The sequence below is a fragment of the Oncorhynchus nerka genome, linkage group LG19 (genome assembly GCF_034236695.1).
Source record: "Oncorhynchus nerka isolate Pitt River linkage group LG19, Oner_Uvic_2.0, whole genome shotgun sequence".
Lineage (NCBI taxonomy): Eukaryota > Metazoa > Chordata > Actinopteri > Salmoniformes > Salmonidae > Oncorhynchus > Oncorhynchus nerka.
The window spans coordinates 26,911,492-26,931,000 of record NC_088414.1 but is presented as its reverse complement, the minus strand read 5'-3'; the positions used below and the strand labels follow the sequence as shown (position 1 = coordinate 26,931,000).

The window sequence follows — 19,509 nt, the reverse complement described above, 5'->3', positions numbered from 1 at the left end:
CAACAAATTGTATGCAGTCTATCACAGTGCCATCCGTTTTGTCATCAAAGCCCCATATAATACCCACCACTGTGACCTGTATGCTCTCGTTGGCTGGCACTCGCTTCATACTCGTCGCCAAACCCACTGGCTCCAGGTCATCTATAAGTCTTTGCTAGGTAAAGCCCCGCCTTATCTCAGCTCACTAGTCACCATAGCAGCACCCACCCGTAGCATGCGCTCCAGCAGGTATATCTCACTGGTCACCCCCAAAGCCAATTCCTCCTTTGGCCGCCTTTCCTTCCAGTTCTCTGCTGCCAATGACTGGAACGAACTGCAAAAATCACTGAAACTGGAGACTCATATCTCCCTCACTAGCTTTAAGCACCAGCTGTCAGAGCAGCTCACAGATCACTGCACCTGCACGTAGCCCATCTGTAAATAGCCCATCTGGCAGGGTGTGACTAGGGTGGGGGTTCTATGTTATTTTTTCTATGTTTTTGTATTTCTTTGTTTTTGGCCGGGTATGGTTCTCAATCAGGGACAGCTGTCTGTCGTTGTCTCTGATTGAGAACCATACTTAGGTAGCTCTTGCCCACATGGGTTTTGTGGGTAGTTGTTTTCTGTTTGTGTCCTGCACCTGACAGGACTGTTTCGTTTTCGTTCATTCTCTTGTTATTTTGTTTTGTGTTCAGTTTAAATAAAAAATAACATGAACACTTACCACGCTGCGCTTTGGTCCACACCTTCTTCATACGACGACCGTTACACCATCCAACTACCTCATTCCAATACTGTATTTATTTATTTATCTTGCTCCTTTGCACCCCAGTATGTCTATTTGCACATTTATCTTCTGCACATCTATCACTCCAGTGTTAAATTGGTATATTGTTCACCACTATGGCCTATTTATTGCCTTATCTTACCTAATTTGCACACACTGTATATAGACTTTTTCTACTGTATTATTGACTGTATGTTTGTTTATTCCGTGTGTGACTCTGTGTTGTTGTATGTGTCGAACTGCTTTGCAATAAAAATGGATTTTGTGTACAACATGATAACATGTAGCCTAACACCCCTCCTGAAAAAAGTACACAAAATCGCATTTGAGGCATGGAATTTATAGTTCCGAACATGTCGGCCCTATCTTTAGTGTTGTGCCGAAAAGCTCACCCCTGCCAGAATCCCCCCCCCCCCCCATCCTTTGCGTGAAGGAACACACACTCAATTATTAATTGCTGAGACATGCTTGAACATGCTCGCACTCAATTCTTCATTGCTGCGACTTGCTTGCTAGTTGAGATTTCTGATCATGTTAGGCTGCGTTTCATTTGATTTTTTTATGACGGTTTGATTGTGGGGAGGCACTAGTAATGTCTGCAGTATTCGGTTTGGCTATTTGTTTCAAGTGTATAATTACATCTCTTTCCGGGTATAGGAACCCCCTTCTAATTTCCTTAATCTTGTGGCTAGTGTCAAATACTGTCTGTGGCACACATCAGACTCAAATACTTTCTATAGAACAAACTTCCCATCAGGATAGGCAATCGAAGTGAATACTTTATGTATGTGTGTTATATTAAACATAGAGGAGGGAGTAAAATTTAGGCAAGCAATAAACATTTAAGAACAGCTACTGGTCGAATAAGACATGGGAGAGATGAGGAATTTTGGCAAATAGATTTATTTATAGACACTTTGAAACAAATAGCCAAAACGAAAACTGCATACATTACTAGTGCCTCCCCGCGATCAAACCGTCTTAAAAAAATAAAATGAAACGCAGCCTAACGGTGATCAGAAATCTCAAATAGCAAGCAAGTCGCAGCAATGAAGAATTGAGTGCGTGCGCGTTCACGCGAATGGGGGCGATTCAGGGGGAGCTTTTCGGCACAACCCCGGGACGAAAGTAACTTTTAGTTATTTCCTAATTACTCATAGATTGATAGATCTTTCCCCGTTGAGCTATCCAGTTCCCTAAAGGCTCTGTGGACAGGTGCAAAAATTATAGCACCATTTTTGCTACACATGTCCCAATGGTCATGTACATTGGGACATCTATGACCTTAATTTATGTCTGTGATCAAGTTCACTCTCCCTGAGAGCATTACCTAACATTCGTTATTTTTGTTAATTAAGACATTGTGAAGCAGGTGAAAATATAATGCAACATCGTTTCCATTCGCCATTTTTTTTAGCAAAACGTTCGAAAGTTAAACACTCTACTTGAAAAGTATAGGCCAATAGGTTTATATGCCCGATAATGTTTTACAACCTTAGCCGGCCTACTCATATACGGCGTGGTTATATGATCAGTAGGTCCACTGTACACACGATTTCCTCGTCAACCGAGGCTGAAACGAAAGTGAAACAGTGGATGCAGTGAAAGAATAGGACGACGCGTTTCATACCCAAACAGTATTCGCATGAGGGGAGAAACGATGGATGAATATCCTTATCCCATCACTGTAGACGTCAGTTGGACAAACTCTGTCTCTAAAGGGATACAGAACAAGCTTCAGATTTATTTTCAAAGTAAAAAGAAGTCGAGTGGAGGGGACTGCTTGGTGCACTACGAGGATCAACGCTCCACTAGAGCAACTGTTTATTTCAAATCTGAGGATGGTAAGCAGATCACCACGGATGACGATTTGTATCGTATAGTTGTCATTTTATAGCCTACTGTAGGATATCATAACAGTTCAATAGTGTTAACCATACAAATGTAAATATGTACAAGTGACTTCCAGTAAAGTGACGTGTGCATGATGTCGCATTTGTCTCCACAGTCAGGGAAAGGGTTCTATCGAGAGATAACCACGAAATTACTGTAGACAATGAAACTGTGAAGTTGCGCTTGTCATCCTCGGGGGGAAATCTGAAAGAGGATTGCACTCTGTCGGTGAGTAGTCTATATGAATAGCTGCAACTGTTGGATTGTTGACTTTCTGTGAAATCAAATGTACGAATGTCTGCTATCAACGGTGTTGAGGCCTTCCCATTCCAGCTACAGTTGTCCGGATTCAACCTAGCTTGTTCTGTCATGCGCCACTTTTACTGCAGCCAATCAGAGATAAATGCGCGTATTCGTTGCCGTGCCCAGATTTGTCATGTATTTGTCTCATACAGAATGTCTAAAGATAAATAAGGATTATTGTAACAGACTGCTATCTTCAGTTGTAAGCAGTGTTTGTGGGGAAGTACGTTTCCACATGAATGTCAACTAACATCATAATTAGGCCTACGTGGATGGAAGCTGAGGTGGCTTGTCTTTGTTGATAAACAACAGTCTGTTCACCTTTTCCACACTCACATCATTGGGTGAGGTAGTGAAACTGTAAAGCATTTTTAGGACTTTAATTTCTTCCTCATATTGTAACCTACAATATGGGTCCCCACACACCTAGCCTAGGCTGTATCACAGGCTGTATTTTCATTTAATTTAAAAGTTATTTAACTAGGCAAGTCAGTTAAGAACATATTCTTATTTTCAATGACAGCCTAGGAACAGTGGGTTAAGTGCCTTGTTCAGGGCCAGAACAACAGATTTTTTACCTTGTCAGCTCAGGGATTTGATCTTGCAACCTTTCAGTTACTAGTCTAATGCCCTAACCACTAGGCTACCTGCCGTATCACAACCAGCCGTGATTGGGAGTCCCATAGGGTGGTGCACAATTGGCACAGCGTCGTCCTGCTTTGGCCGGTGTAGGCCGTCATTGTAAATAAGAATTTGTTCTTAACTTGTCTGGCTAAATAAGGTTAAATTAAATTGCTGGTTAAATTAAGGTTAAATTGCTGGATTTAAGACAAGGTCGTTTTTATTTATCGAAGATTCTCAGTGTGTTGGTGTCAAAGTAGCCTTGTCCTTTAGATCATTCGTGCAGTATTAGGTATGAAAAATATTCTGCCAGTCTCCAGTCATGTAAAATGACATAGAATTGCATGAAATGCATTTATAAAATGGCACATTTTTCCTAGAACCTAGGCTTCCTAAAATGTTCCCCATGTGTGCCACTTCTGTAAGTACCTCTACTCTACTGTGCTATTCCACTATGCAAATGTGATGATATGAATGCAATGCTTTATTATAAAGGGGATTGTTTTTTTCTCATGTGTTTCGATACCTCAAAGCTCCCCAGGTCACCACCCTCTCTTGCTCAATTTTTGTTCCGGCACCCCCTGATCTACAAATTAAGCACTGCAGGCTACACTAGGACCGGGCAAGTTCATAGTGCGTTGTACATGAGCCTCAAGTCAAAAACAAATGTTCTGAGGACAGCTGTTTTAGCAACCCCTCATAGAGTTTTCTGTATGTGTCTGTTCTTGTTAAGTCAGATTTGGCCAACTCAAGAGTGAACGCAGAGCGTGTTAGAAAAGGAAAGAGCTCGGCACCCAAGCACATTCCCAATACTCACCCTACTTTTGCCAATTGTTGCTGCAGTTTGGCTGCGCACTCTAGGCTGCTATACATATTTATTTGGTTTGTCATTCTATCGTTTTCCATTGAAAGCTTGTGGTAATTAAATATAATTTATTCCGAATTTATCCAAATTCATTTTCTAGATTTTAATGTATTCCCAAATAAAAAAAATTAAACAAGTGATGGAGATGAATTTCTGGTGATTTGATGGTCTTTTTTGACCAAAAACAAAAATCCAAGCAAGCAGCTGGCCAAATTACAGTGCATTTGGAAAGTATTCAGACCCCTTCCCTTTTTCCACATTTTGTTACGTTACAGCCTTATTCTAAAATGTATTTATTTATTTTTTCCCTCATCAATCTACACACTAAGCTCCAAAATGACAAAGTGAAAAAAGGTTTTTAGAAATGTTTGCAAATGTATAAAAAATATTCAGGCCCTTTGCTATGAGACTCGAAGGTACATCCTGCTTCCATTGATCATCCTTGAGATGTTTTCTATAACTTGATTGATTGGAGTCCACCTGTGGTAAATTCAATTGATTTGACATGATTTGGAAAGGCACACACCTGTCTATATGAGGTCCCACAGTTTACAGTGCAGAGCAAAATCCAAGCCATAAGGTTGAAGGAATTGTCCATAGAGCTCCGAGACAGGATAAGGTCGAAGTACAGATCTCGGGAATGATACCAAAACATTTCTGCAGCATTGAAGGTCCCCAAGAACACAGTGGCCTCCCTCATTCTTAAATGAAAGAAGTTTGGAACCACCAAGATTCTTACTAGAGCTAGTCGCCAGCCAAACAGAGCAATCAGGGGAGTAGGGCAACCTTATCTGCAACACTCCACCAACCAAGCCTTTATGGTAGAGTGGCCAGACGGAAGCCACTCCTCAGTAAAAGGCACATGACAGTCTGCCTAGAGTTTGCCAAAAGGCACCTAAAGGACTCTCAGACCATGAGAAACAAGATTAACTGGTCTGATGAAACTAAAATTGAACTTTTTGGCCTGAATGCCAAATGTCACATCTGGAGGAAACCTGGCACCATCCCTACGGTGAAGCACGGTGGTGGCATCATCATGCTGTGAGGATGTTTTTCAGCGGCAGGGACTGGGAGACTCATCAGGATTGAGGGAAAGATGAATGGAGCAAAGTACAGAGAGATCCTTGATTAAAAACCTGCTCAGAAAACCTGACCTCAGACTGGGGTGAAGATTCACCTTCCAACAGGACAACGACCCTAAGCACACAGCCAAGACAATGCAGGAAAGGCTTCTGGACAAGTCTCTGAATGTCCTTGAGTGGCCCAGCCAGAGCCCAGACTTGAACTCGATCTAACATCTCTCAAAATACCTGAAAATAGCTGTGCAGCGACAGTCCCCATCTAACCTGACAGAGCTTGAGAGGATCTGCAGAGAAGGTGTGTAGGTGTGCCAAGCTTGTAGCGTCATACCCGAGAAGACTCAAGGCTGTAATCGCTGCCAAAGGTGCTTCGACAAAGTACTGAGTAAAGGGTCTGAATACTTATGTAAATGTGATATTTAAGTTTTTTAAATATTTCAATACATTTGCAAATTTTTCAAAAAATATGTTTTTGCTTTGTCATTATGGGGTATTGGGTGTAGATTGATGAGGGGAAAAATATTTAATCAATTTTAGAATATAGCTGTAACGTAACAAAATGTGGAAAAGTCAAGAGGTCTGAATACTTTCCGAATGCTCTGCATGCAAGATTTTACTTCTGGTTAAACAGAGATTAACTGTAAGCTAAATTAGTGCTGTCTTGGCTCGACAGGCTAGCCAGGGCTTCAAACTGATGGATAATACATTATTTTTATGGCTACTATTAAACAGCATACTTGTAAATTTGCCCATTGGTTAACTATTTGACATATACATTTTGTTTGTTTTGCATGTTTTCCAGCTTGGTGCTACAAGCAATGAATTGTCAGGTAACATCTTTTCCTTGCTTCTGTGGTTGTTGATGCATTCCCTTGACCTAATATTATTATATTGAATGTTTTGCCTAATACATTTCATAATGATCCCTATTGGCATATCATTAGACAGTGTTGCAAAATGCAGCCTTATCAGGCCATATCTCCTTGTAAATTTGTCATAGGCAGAAATGTGCCAATGAAGTCAGAGAACTGTGAAAATATGAATGAGGTTATTGGATATGAATATCTAGTGTGTTTAATCCCAGATGTGTCAAGTGAAGCACAGGAAGCTCCCAACTCTGAGAGTGGGCCTGGAGAGGGAGGTGGAGCTGAGGTGTCTCCTCAGAGCTCTGCTGTGGTGCTGGAGAGAGTTCCTGAGAGCATGCCGAGAGAGATGCTGACATTGCTGGTGGAGACCCTCTCTGGCCTGGAGGAGGACAACTTCTCCCTAGAGGTCATCAGTGAGACCAACAGAGCTGTTGTGACCTTCAATAATCCCAAAGGTTGGTCACTATTTCAAATTATCGATTTTTTTCAACACAGAAAACTAACAATGAATTTCACTTTTGAAGTATTATAAAAACAGATCTCTCCCTCACAAGAAGGGATCATAATTTCAATAACTGTTGTGCATGATATTAATGATATGATTGCTGTCTGTCTTTAGATGTGGAGCGGTTCCTTACTGAGAGCAAGAGCAACAAGAGTTTCCAGAAGCAGGGTTTGATTGGCCGGTTGCTAGAGAGGTGCCAGAGTGTGAGAGTGGAGAACCTGACCTCCAACATACCTGAAGAGATGCTGGTGCTCTACTTTGAGAAGTGGGCTGGCCCAGCAAAGGACATCATTATGTTCCATGAGGAACAGGCAGCCATTGTCACCTTCCACGCAGCAGAAGGTAAAACCTGCTGTTTGAATGAGCTGTTTAATTATATAAATGTTAATCAATTTGCTTATTTGGTAATCTATTACTCTCTATTATAAGAGGAATTGAATGTAGCCTTGCTATTCTGTTGGTGCAGCAGTCTCTTGGCCTTAAACAGAAATATTCTGTTTCGCCCTCATTTCATGCTATGAAAGACAGTCCGTTATCTATGTCGTTTCAGTTGTGGAAACCACTCTAAATAAACATCATGTAATTGGCAAAGTCCCAGTCAACGTGTATCCATACTATGAGTCATTGAGCACTGCCTTGTATGGAAAGGAGAGGCCAATGTGGAAGATGCCTGACCCCTTCAAAGAGTGTGTGCATTCTGCTGTATGGAAATTCCTCTCCATGAAGAGACAGTTTTCCCGCATCACTGACCAGATGAAGGCTCATTTCTGTCAAGTAGACATGGATACTCCTGAGGTAAAACTCAGTCCTTTGCCAACCCTGCTAAGGCAGAAAGGACTAACAAGCGAATATGTAGACGGATGGAAACAGAATGCCTTGATTGTCTTCCGTGACATCATGGCCCAATATGCTGTGTTTGAGTGTTTTGCAAGTGCCCCAGCGTGGAAGGCAGTGGAGAAAGAAGTCCGCTCGGTGGTGAAAGAGGATGCTGTCCTAGCTATGGATGCCTCCAAAGGGTCTCTGACAGTTGCAGGTCTGGCCGAAGACACAAAGCGACTCCAGGTGCTGGTGGAAGAACTCATGCAGAGGGCCATGAGTCGGATAGAGAGGCAGAGGGATGGCATCTCGGACGAGATGGACATGTCCCCTGCCATGTTCTATATCCTGCAGCAGGAAGGACTTCTGAAGCGCGCAGCAGACGAAGCCCCAGAGATGGGTTTTTCTTATAGAGACGACACCAAGAAGTTGGTTCTCTCAGGTCTTGTTGCAGAGGTGTACAAGATGAAGAACTGGATTCTGGAGAGGGAGCTCAAGATGAATAAGAAGCAGCTGAAGCTGGAACCCCAACTCCTGGACTTCTTGCGGTCAGTGGACAGTATGGAGATGTCCCAGGACCTGTTCACGTCCCGGGGCATCAACGCTGTGTACAGAGTGGAGGGTGGAAATGTACTTCTGACTGGTAGCTCAGACAGAGCATTGGCTGATGCAGAGCAGAGGGTGAAGACTGCCCTGTCCCTGCAGAGCCTTATGGTGGAGGATCAGGAGGTGCTGAGGAAGCCTGAGTGGAAAGATCTGAACAACCAGCTGGTGGATGCCTACAACTCCCTAAAGAAAAGAACGGTGGTGATAAAGCTTCACCCAGAGAGCAGAGACAGAATCATTGTGTCTGGCTTCCTGGACCCGGTCAGAGAGGTCAGCAACAGTCTGCGGGACTTTGTTGAAAACTACTCACGAGTCGAAGAGGCTGTCCGTGTCAAGTCCTGTGCCGTGGTTAAATTCATCCAGGAGAACAAATCCCAGGACTGGAAACATTTTGCCAAGCGTGATGAGGTGAATGTCCACTTTGACCCCAGAAGGCCCAAAATTGTCCTTTCTGGAGCCCGTCTCTATGTCAAGAAGGTCAAAGAGACCTTTCAGAAGATGGTAGCACCTTTCTGCACTGATGAGCTCACCATCATGAAGCCTGGAGCAAGGAAGTACTTCCAAGAGAAGGGAAGAATGTTTGTTTCCATGGCGATGAAGGAGCATGGCTGTGTGGTGCTGCTGCAGGAAGACTACATGCTGGAGGAAGAAGAGGGCGATGATGAAGATTGGGAGGAAGGGTTTGGCCCATCATCTTGCTGTGAGGTGAGAACACACAATGGAATCCTGGTCTCTGTCAGTAAGGCAGACATCTGCAAGTTCAAAGTGGACGCAGTAGTCAATGCAGCCAATGAAGACCTGCAGCATATTGGAGGCCTGGCTTTAGCACTACTCAAGGCTGCTGGTCCTCGGCTGCAGGAGCTCAGTGATCAACATATCCGTAATAACCGCCGACTGCAGCCAGGCGACGCCATTGTGACAGATGCAGGCAATCTGCCCTGTAAGTATGTGGTCCATGCGGTTGGTCCACGGTTCACAGACTTTGACCAGGGAACAGCCATACAGCGTCTGAAACAAGCTGTGAATGAGAGCCTGAGGGAGGCTGCGAAGGTTAACTGCTCAACTGTTGCCGTCCCGGCCGTCAGCTCTGGGATATTCGGCTTTCCTCTGGACCTGTGCACTGAGACCATTGCTGTGGCAGTGCGTGACTACTGTGAGAACCTGAGTGGTCAGACCTCCCTGACTGAGATTCACCTGGTGGACAACAGTGACAACACTGTGAGAGCCCTGGCCAGCGCTGTCCAGAAAACGTTCAATGACCTGCACCCAAAAATGACCATGCCTCTGCAGGGTGCACATAGGGGAAATAGACATCGGGGACGCGGGCAACAGGGAAGTGAACGACGGGGAAGAGGACAACATAGTTACGGACATCAAGGACCTGGATATCAGGGACAGTCACCATGGGGACATGGGCAGTGGGGACAAAGCAGAAGGGGGGGAGGAGAAGGTGGAGGTAGAGGGGGAGGAGAAGGTAGAGGGGAAGAGAAGGTAGAGGGGGAAGAGAAGGTAGAGGGGGAGCAGGCGGTAGAGGGGAGCAGGAGGTAGAGGAGGAGGAGAAGGTAGAGGAGGAGGTGGAGGTAGAGGAGGAGGAGAAGGTAGAGGGGGAGGAGAAGGTAGAGGGGGAGGAGAAGGTAGAGGAGGTGGAGGTAGAGGAGGACATGGATATAGGGGAGGAGACAGCATAACTCAAAGAAATTATCATGAAAACCAAGAGGAGCAGAGGAGAGAGTATGGCCAAGAGAGGAAGTTTGAGGGGACAGGCAGTGGGGAAATCCTACAGACCAATCGCACACAAGAGGGTCTGAAGATCATTCTGAGGAAGGGAAATATCCAGGAGGAATATGTGAGTACACATACTGTAGTTATCAGAGCACCACATAAACCATTGATACGTGTATTATAAGTAGTACATCATATAACCCAGAGTATAAGGTGTATAATTTGTTTACTTTTCATTCTACTCTTCTTTATCTGGAATGACAGCTGTCTTGTAGAAGTCATAATTTAAGTTTGAATAGAAATACATAGCTGTCCCCTTCTCGCTTCATGAATGTTTGGTCATTTGTTTTGAAACCTCTAGTCTGAGGGCATCGTCAACACCATCTCTGAGGATTTGGACCTGAGTAAAGGTGCTGTGTCCAATGCTATCCTAAAGGCAGCCGGTCCTGGGCTCCAATCAGCAGCCACAGATGAGGTTCGCGTCAACAGATTGGCCTATGGTGACATTGTGGTCACCAACGGTTACAACCTGCGATGTCAGAGGGTGATCCATACTGTCTGCCCCCATTGGGATCAGGGAGCTGGCTCAGCAGAGAAGGTAAGCTATGAGTTTTTGACCGTGTTTAATTTGTAAATCGGGAGGTCCCGGAACACATAGTGAGTGTGAGGGGTGGGGGTATCCGGAGGGCTCTGAGGTACTGGAACACATTGAGAAAAAAAGTGTCAAACACAACGTAGCAGCACAGCAGACAGAGTAAACAGCCAAATAGCCTACTGTCTATGTTGGTTAAATGGACAGCACTCTCCAAGGTGCTGTTCTCTCCAAGGTGCTGATTAATTGAAAGCATGTTAAACGTCACTGCAGTATGCCCACATACTTGAGTATAGCTGCAGGGCTTACACAAGTCCATATTTCTTATAGTCTAATTTTCTAGACATTGATGTATAGCAACATTTTTAGACGACACTGCAGAACACCCGCCATATGCACACGTACTCAGCTGTGGGGCTCACAAGACCCCAATTTAATATCATTTTCAAGACATCAATGTAGCAGTAGAACAAATATCACAATATCAGAATATAACTTCAAATAAAATAAATCTCTGTAGGCTACAGCAGAACACACATACGAGAATATATATGCCTCCTGCCATTGTGATAATATGAAGCACATATTCAGATTACCGTAATTTCTGCGCATCTGAATATAAACCGCACCCACTGAATAAAAAATTTAAAAAGTATTTTGTACATAAATAAGCCGCACATGTCTATAAGCCGCAGGTGCCTACCGGTACATCGAAACAAATTAACTTTACACAGCCTTTAAACGAAACACGGCTTGTAACAAAAATAAATAGGTTTTTAAACGAAACACGGCTTGTAACAAAAATAAATAGGTTTTTAAACGAAACACGGCTTGTAACAAAAATAAATAGGCTTTAACGAAACACGGCTTGTAACAAAAATAAACAGTAAACACTAGCCTACCAAGAAAGTCATTGGTCACTATCTTCCTCCTCCTGTGCACTGAAACCACTGAAGTCATCTTCTTCGGTGTCGGAGTTGAATAGCCTCAGAATTGCTTCATCCGATGTTGGATCGTTTTCATTGTCGCTCTCGTCACTTTCATCCGGAGGCAAATTCAACACGCAGCAGTCCAGCCTTTCGAAACCCGTTGATGATAGTGGATTTTTTGATAATGCGCCTCGCTGTCAGCAGCTCTATTTCCTTTTCCAACAGCCAGATCTATCGCCTTCAACTTGAAAGCTGCATCATATGCATTTCTCCATGTCTTTGCCATGATGAGGGTGACAAAATGACTACCGTAATCAGAATGATGGGAAGTTTGAGCGTGCTCGATTTACGTCACATTATGTGACGGTGCTCAGTTTTTTGGCGGCATGAATCTTGTGAAAGCGGGAAAAATCCATAAATTAGCCGCGTCATTGTATAAACCGCGAGGTTCAAAGCGTGGGAAAAAAGTAGCGGCTTATAGTCCGGAAATTACGGTACTTTCACAGTACAGAACAAGTTTGTAAAGGGAAAAAAATGTCCTACCTTAGTTTTCCAAACCTCCAGCAAATACTCTCCCCATGTCAAGTCCATTTAACTCCTGAGAGTCCATTTCTTGCTCAAAGCCATGAGCGGGCCTGTGGCTGTGACCTTTAGCCTCCTTCTAAGGCTTTTCTGAAGACTGGCAATTTTTTTATTGTCCTCTTTAGCCTCATCTACAAGACTTGCTGCCACCAAATGTTCCCTGGTTCGGGCATGTTCAAAAACCTTGTTATACGTCTGAGGCATAGGATGTTAACTTACTGTACATTGCACCCACTCTTTTGCTAGTTTAATCCCTCCAGTCGTTTCTAGACCCAAGCTATCTTCCTTTTTGCATGTGGTACAGCCCAATTTTGAATTATGAATGACAAGCATGGGGTTATGTGTTTGCTTGAACTGCAAATTGACCATCTTTCTCTAGATTTTTGGACTTGTAAAATGTCAAACTCGATTGCCTTTTCTTTTCCATTTTTTATCTGGCTTTCCCAAGATTCAAATTCAGTAGGGAGACGACTAGCTTAGGCTACATAACATGATTACGTAGGGACCTCTTCACTAGCTGACCACCTACCAAGACCTGTGTCGAGATCAGTTACTTTACACCACCCTCCCTCCCAATAACCTCTATGTACAAATAAGAGAGCAGGTCTGGAATCAGTGTGGCAGGAAAGGATGAAGGATCCCCACGCTTTTACATGGTCTTTTTGTTGGGAAGGAGAAATAACGAGGAGGCAACTTGATTTAACGCTGATCGCTTTTATTAGAATGTATACAGGGCGAACATTGAAACAATTAATAAATCATGTTGTGAGAGGTACCGGATCCGTCCACATAAGTGCCGGAACAAACGAAGTCAAATCTGATAGATGCCGGAACAGGTTCCAGCTCAAATTAAGTACTGGTTATTGAGAGTGCATATAATGGTTTTAGTAAAATGTTTCTAAAATTGTCCATGTGTTTGTGATTTAAGATATTGAGAACGATGATCAGAGATTGCCTGAGTGAGGCAGAGAAGCATAGGCTGGCATCCCTGTCTTTCCCTGCCATTGGAACTGGGAACATGGGATTCCCTAAGGGCCTGGTGTCCAAGCTTCTTCTGCAGGAGGTCAAAGACTTCAGCCAGAGAAGAAACTCCACACACCTTAAAGAGGTGGCCATCGTGGTCCACCCCAGCGACACCCAAACTGTGGATGTAAGTTTGAAGATGGAAAATGGTTTAAAGGGGGATTCAGTGTTTATCATCACACAGAGGTAGTGTTGTTGCATAACCTCACCTTTTTCAGTGTGTGTTGTGCTCTTAGATATGTTTGATAAATGCTCCACACTTTATATCTCCTGTTTACAGTGCTTTGTCAGGGAATTCAAAGGTCAGACACAAGGGTATACTTGGCAGAGTTCACAAGGTTCCGGCCAATCACAACATTCCAAATCTCATGTTGGCCAATCACAGCAGCCCTCTGGTAAGCTTAATTCACAGCCTTCAAAGTCTCCCCAAAAATATTCAACCACTGAGACACTGCTGCCTCTTTAGAGCATGTCTGTTTCCACAGAACCCCCTTGTCTAAACATGTTATTTTCATTAGGCGCAGGCTTCTTTGGACAGGTGTCATCCCCTTCTCTGGGTGTGTACAGCATGCAGATGGGTCACGTGACCTTTGAAGTGTCATCAGGAGACATCGCCAAGGAGACCAGTGACATCATTGTCAACTCCTCCAATAAGGACTTTAACCTCAAATCAGGTGACTTGTACCTCTGACAATAGCATAGGTGTCGTAACCAATGTTTCATGTTTATGAGGCTACTAAGACAAATACTAAGGAACACCTTATAAGGATGTTTAACATGTACACATCTGAAATGTTGGAAATCCAAATGAACAGTGTTTACAGCTACACAATCAGAAAGCAAGCTAAATCCCACACACCCCTACAGACACACAACTTATTTAATGGTACAATTGTTGACTTAGAATAAAGAGCCATATTGTACTAATGTCTTTGTTTCTTCAGGTGTATCCAAATCAATTTTAGAAGGAGCTGGATTGAAGGTGGAGTTGGAGTGCTCAGAGATTGGTGTGTATCCATGTCCTTGGGTCAACATATACTGTAGTCATGTTTCTGGTCAAGGAGACTGGTGTCATGTTGGATATGAATGAGATGACATTTCAGCACTGTTTGATACTGTCTGGTAAAAGTCTAAAGGCAGTTTCCAATCCATGGGTCCTACAACACTGGTGTGCATTGATTTGACCTTTTAGTAACTTAGATTCTTGACATCTAAACCTTTCCTTTTATGCTTTTCTACAGTCAGATCCCCAAGCTTCCAACCATGCAGGATGATCGTGACATCAGCAGGATCTCTCCCATGCAAACACATCATGCACATTGTGGGACAGAATGACCCTGAGAACATTAAAGAGACTGTGTACGATGTTCTCAAGAAGTGTGAGGAGCGAAGGTTCACCTCAGTGTCCTTCCCAGCGCTTGGAACAGGTACTCTGCTTTAATGGACTACCTGCTCCTCATAATGATGACCTGCTCCTCATAATGACGACCTGCTCCTCATAATGACTACCTGCTCCTCATAATGACTACCTGCTCCTCATAATGACGACCTGCTCCTCATAATGACGACCTGCTCCTCATAATGACTACCTGCTCCTCATAATGACGACCTGCTCCTCATAATGACTACCTGCTCCTCATAATGACTACCTGCTCCTCATAATGACTACCTGCTACTTTTCTTAGCCTTAGCAAATACTCTTGTTCTTTCTACGTCTTTTCCCCAAATATACTATGCCACTTTTACTTGTTCCTTTCATATTTTCCTGGTCTCCTTCCCTTTCATATTTTCCTTGTCTCCTTCCCTTCCTTATTTGTCTTGTGATTAGTCACTCTCAGGGACAGATTTGCTTCTATCATGTCATTGTCTATCTGTACTTCTGTCTCCATCTATGTATTTCTGTTTGCCTCCATAGCCATGTCATTGTGTGTCTGCCTCCATCTGTCTGTCTGTCAGGCCAGGGTGGGGCGAGTCCCTCTGCTGTTGCGGACGCCATGATTGACGCAGTGGTGGACTTTGTGAAGAGGAAAAAGGGACAGTTTGTGAGAAGTGTGAACATCGTGATATTCCAGACTGCCATGATGACGGAGTTCCACAAGAGCATGAAGAGGAGAGTGGGAGAGGGAGTGGAGGAAAAGGGCATTTTTACCAGGTTTAAAGGTCAGTGAGAATGGAAGTGTGCGAGGTAGAAGACAATATGAGCTTAATGTGTACTAATACAATAGTTATTATAATCATAAGTGACATTTATGTTATGTGTGCTGTTTCTTCATAGATACACTGACAACCTACTTTATGGGACCCAGTGATGAGGGCTCTGCCCGTGAGAACTTTGTCATGGCGGGAGAGGAGTTTGCCCCGACCGTGTTCCAGCTGTGTGCAGAGAGCCCCCAGGCTGTGAGCCGTGCCCGGGACTGGATTGAAAACCTCATAGTGAAGGAGCAAACTGACAAAACCATCAAGAACCCGTACATCAGCCAGCTGAGCCAGGGGGATGTGGAGAAGTTGCAGGCCATGCAGAGGGAGCTGACGGTCAGGATACGCCTGGAGAAGAAGGGCCCAGACTCCCTGATCCGCCTGGAGGGCCTGAGCCGCGATGTGCTTACAGCAGATGGCCTCATCAGGGACATGGTCCTGGACCAGGAGAGGGCAGAGAACCGCAAACAGGCAGCTTTCCTGGTGAGCAGCCTGGTGGAGTGGCAGTACAAAGACCACAGTGGAACAATGGTGTCTTTTGACATGCTCACCAACTGCATCCTGGAGGAGGCTGTGAGAGACAACAGCAAAGTGACAATCAAGATCAACAATGAGGATTATGAGGCAAATGTAGCCCACAAGAGAGCTGTCAAGTTTGGGGGCAGAAGAGACATTGAGTTATTGAGAAAAGACCTGAAAGGTGAGTTCATCCATAACAAATCCTCATCTGTCTAGACTGCATTTAAATTAAATTATGTAGAACGGTGATATTAAATATAAAAGAATGTGTTCTTTTTGTGTCATTGTGTGGTTGCATACAGTGTATCAGGCGTCTCCAACCTTTTCTAGAACAAGAGCTAATTTAAATATAGCTTTAAAATATGCACATTCTTCTCGTATCCTCTACCCTACAACTCATCCCCGTGTCCTTGGTGTACAAGATATGTTTTCTGTCAATATACCTGGTAAAAAATGGTTAATAAGCAGTATGTGGCATGACAGGATCCATACAATTCTCCATTAAATTCTTGTATTTTCCATAATTCTGTTTTCTCTGTTTTATTTGAACTAGGTTTGGGATTTTTCAGTTTTTTTTAATTCTCAATATTAGAATGATTCATAGAGAAACAACAAAGTGATGTTCTGAGTGCAGGTCAATGCTTACCTCACATCAGAAGACAATTTTTGGGGTAAAAAAAATAATAGATTTGAGTGTTATTCACCTTTATTTGTGCATCTAGCAAGAGAGGAATGTGTCGTTCTAGCGTTGTTTTTCTGCGATTAGGCCTACTGCTGCAGCACATGTCATGGAACTGAGTATATTATCAATATGCATTTAAAGTTGTGAATGATTGAATCTTTTTTAATGACAATACTTATTGTGTAATAATTTGATCACTAAATGCCAAACTCTTTTGTCTAGACGATACATCAGTGTCTCTACCTGCACACTGGGATGACATGAAGGGTTCCCTCTTAAAGCTGGTCCCACTAACTCCAGGATCCAAGGGATACAATGACGTAGAGAAGGAATTTCAGAAGACTTTACTCAACAACACCATCCTTACAGTATGTTTGTAAAAATGTATACCAGAATTTCATTTGCATTCCACAATAGACTGATTTTCTATGGTGACGTTATATGAAAATCCTCACATTTGACGAATTTGATGTTAGGAATCCCTCAACTATCTTTTTTTAAGACAATAATTTTAATTGTGTTTGCTGCTACATTAAAGACAGCAAAGCGTTTGGGATTTCTTTTTAAAGAATGGAACTGTAATTCCTGGAACCAGTGAAATGTGTAATTCCTATTCCTTTGCTGTTCGTTACGTATTTGGCTAGGTGGGATTGCACTTCAGTAATAAATAAATCACTGTCGATTTATACATGTGTTTCGTTTGCTATTTGAAGATTGAACAAGTCCAGAACGATTCACTGTGGAAAAACTACCAGATAAGAAAGAAACTCCTGGAGGAGAAGAACAAGCACACAAACAACGAGAAACTGCTGTTCCATGGCACCAGTTCCGACTCCATCACCCAGATCAACAACCATGGCTTCAATCGCAGCTACGCTGGAACACATGGTATGAGAATGGTCTCATGGAAACATGTCTGATGACCAATATGCTTTACTGTTATATTGAGACCTCTTCCTAAGAGAGGAGGAGCTTGATGTTGAGACATAAATCCATTTGATCAATTCGGTATCATTGTTGTTAATTTTTTAAAACTCTTTAAGAACAATATGTTTTTCGTCCAGGTGCTGCAATTGGCAATGGATCATACTTTGCTGTGGACTCCAGTTATTCAGCAAGGGGATATTCTAAAGCTGATGCACAAGGGAACAAGCGCATGTACCTGGCCAGGGTTCTTGTTGGAGACTACACTCGGGGACAAGCAGGCTTGATTGTTCCTCCTGCCAAACCTTCAGGGAAGGATGCCGATTTGTACGACAGTGTCACAGACAACACCTCCAATCCAACCATGTTTGTGATCTTCAATGATGTGCAGGCTTATCCAGAGTTCCTCATCACATTCCAGTAAATGAGATTTAACTGTACCTTCATTAGTATATCAATACTTCACAACAAATTGCATATGTCTGTGTGAAGGGTTTTGATGGTATGGGAGCTAGTTGTTATATCCATGTATGAGGTTAGACATCCTTAGAAAACGTACTCTTTATAGACATAAATGATATTGCTTAGGCCCGGTTGCATAAAATATCTTAAATTAATTTTGTCCTTGTATTTTCCCTTACATTTTCCTTAAGTTTAAGTCAGTTGCACAAACATTTTAAGGTGAATTTCCCCCTTAAATTAAGTGGAAAAGTTAAGGGTGCCAATGAGGTCCCTTAATAAGTGCTTAATTCAGTATGGATATCAATGTTAACAGCATTTGTGGAGGTGGATGTTGCTTTCCTCTGCCCTGGTTTCAAAAGTAAAACCTCCACCGCCAGCTAACAATAGAAGCTGCACATTCAATGGCGACACCGCTAGCTGGCTAGCTAGCTACCAACTCTTAAGTTAGCTTGACGTAATAGAAACAAGTTGAGAAAAAATATACTAAAATAAACATATTTTGTTATCTTCTTAATCAATTTGTTTCTCTGGTCTTGAATGTAGAAGTTCAATTTTGTGATCTCCCAAAATAAATGCAATCTTTTTGACAAGGTATTCTGTCAGGGTGTTTCCATGGATACCAGAGACTCTTTCATTTACATTTAACATTTAAGTCATTTAGCAGACGCTCTTATCCAGAGCGACTTACAAATTGGTGCGTTCACCTTAAGACATCCAGTGGAACAGCCACTTTACAATAGTGCATCTAAATCTTTTAAGGGGGGAGGGGGTGAGAAGGATTACTTTATCCTATCCTAGGTATTCCTGAAAGAGGTGGGGTTTCAGGTGTCTCCGGAAGGTGGTGATTGACTCCGCTGTCCTGGCGTCGTGAGGGAGTTTGTTCCACCATTGGGGGGCCACTTTCCACATGCATGCCTTCAAACTACCATAAAACCCTTACATTTTGCCCTTGCCTAAGGAAATGTTTGAGGGGCTCTGTGCAACAGCCTTAATTCTCTTCGGTAAGGGAAAGTTATTCCTTAAGGCAAACCCTTAATGAGGTGTGTCTAATTAGCATAATAAAAACATCCCAATAACAACCAGTCGGTTTAAACGAGATACAGTATCTGTTTTTTTCACTGCATGTGCCAATGTCGCACTTCCGCATCTGTAGTGAAAGGTGACAAGAGCTAGAATGGTGTTTGTCAGACCATGAGACATCCCGAAAATCATCGGTCTTCTAACACAATCGTCTGTAGCGCCCAAACAGTTTGGCCTACAAACTATTATGACGCCTCTGTGGAAAGGTAATATTCTTGCAAACACGTACATGTCGATGAGACTCATGAACACGATGGTGCTCTCCATTTTGCTCTACGACCCACACACTAATATGACCCCTCTGTGGAACGAGACTCATGAACATGTCAGTTGTTCAGCTCTGACTCGTCTGAAGGTCCCCCCAGTTGAAATAATTAATGGAAGTATATATGGAGACTGTTTAGTTCCAAAAATACGTGTTTAAATACATATTAAAAAAATGTTTACTGACCTTATATCTCTCAGATATAGGACAGAC

General features: G+C 43.0%; 1 protein-coding gene across 1 annotated transcript; it reads left to right on the top strand.

Annotated features, from left to right (window-relative positions):
- Positions 1-2,351: 2,351 nt before the first annotated feature.
- LOC115146927 (protein mono-ADP-ribosyltransferase PARP14-like) lies at positions 2,352-18,543 on the top strand. Its single transcript, XM_065004824.1, has 18 exons — positions 2,352-2,610; positions 2,775-2,887; positions 6,330-6,357; positions 6,612-6,848; positions 7,013-7,240; positions 7,449-9,794; positions 9,889-10,166; positions 10,404-10,640; positions 13,074-13,295; positions 13,449-13,563; positions 13,687-13,842; positions 14,113-14,175; positions 14,410-14,595; positions 15,125-15,328; positions 15,444-16,064; positions 16,788-16,933; positions 17,279-17,453; positions 17,630-18,543. The coding sequence occupies exons 1-18, from the start codon at positions 2,412-2,414 to the stop codon at positions 17,911-17,913; spliced, it is 5,838 nt and encodes a 1,945-aa protein (XP_064860896.1). The 5' UTR covers positions 2,352-2,411; the 3' UTR covers positions 17,914-18,543.
- The last annotated feature ends 966 nt before the right edge of the window (positions 18,544-19,509 follow it).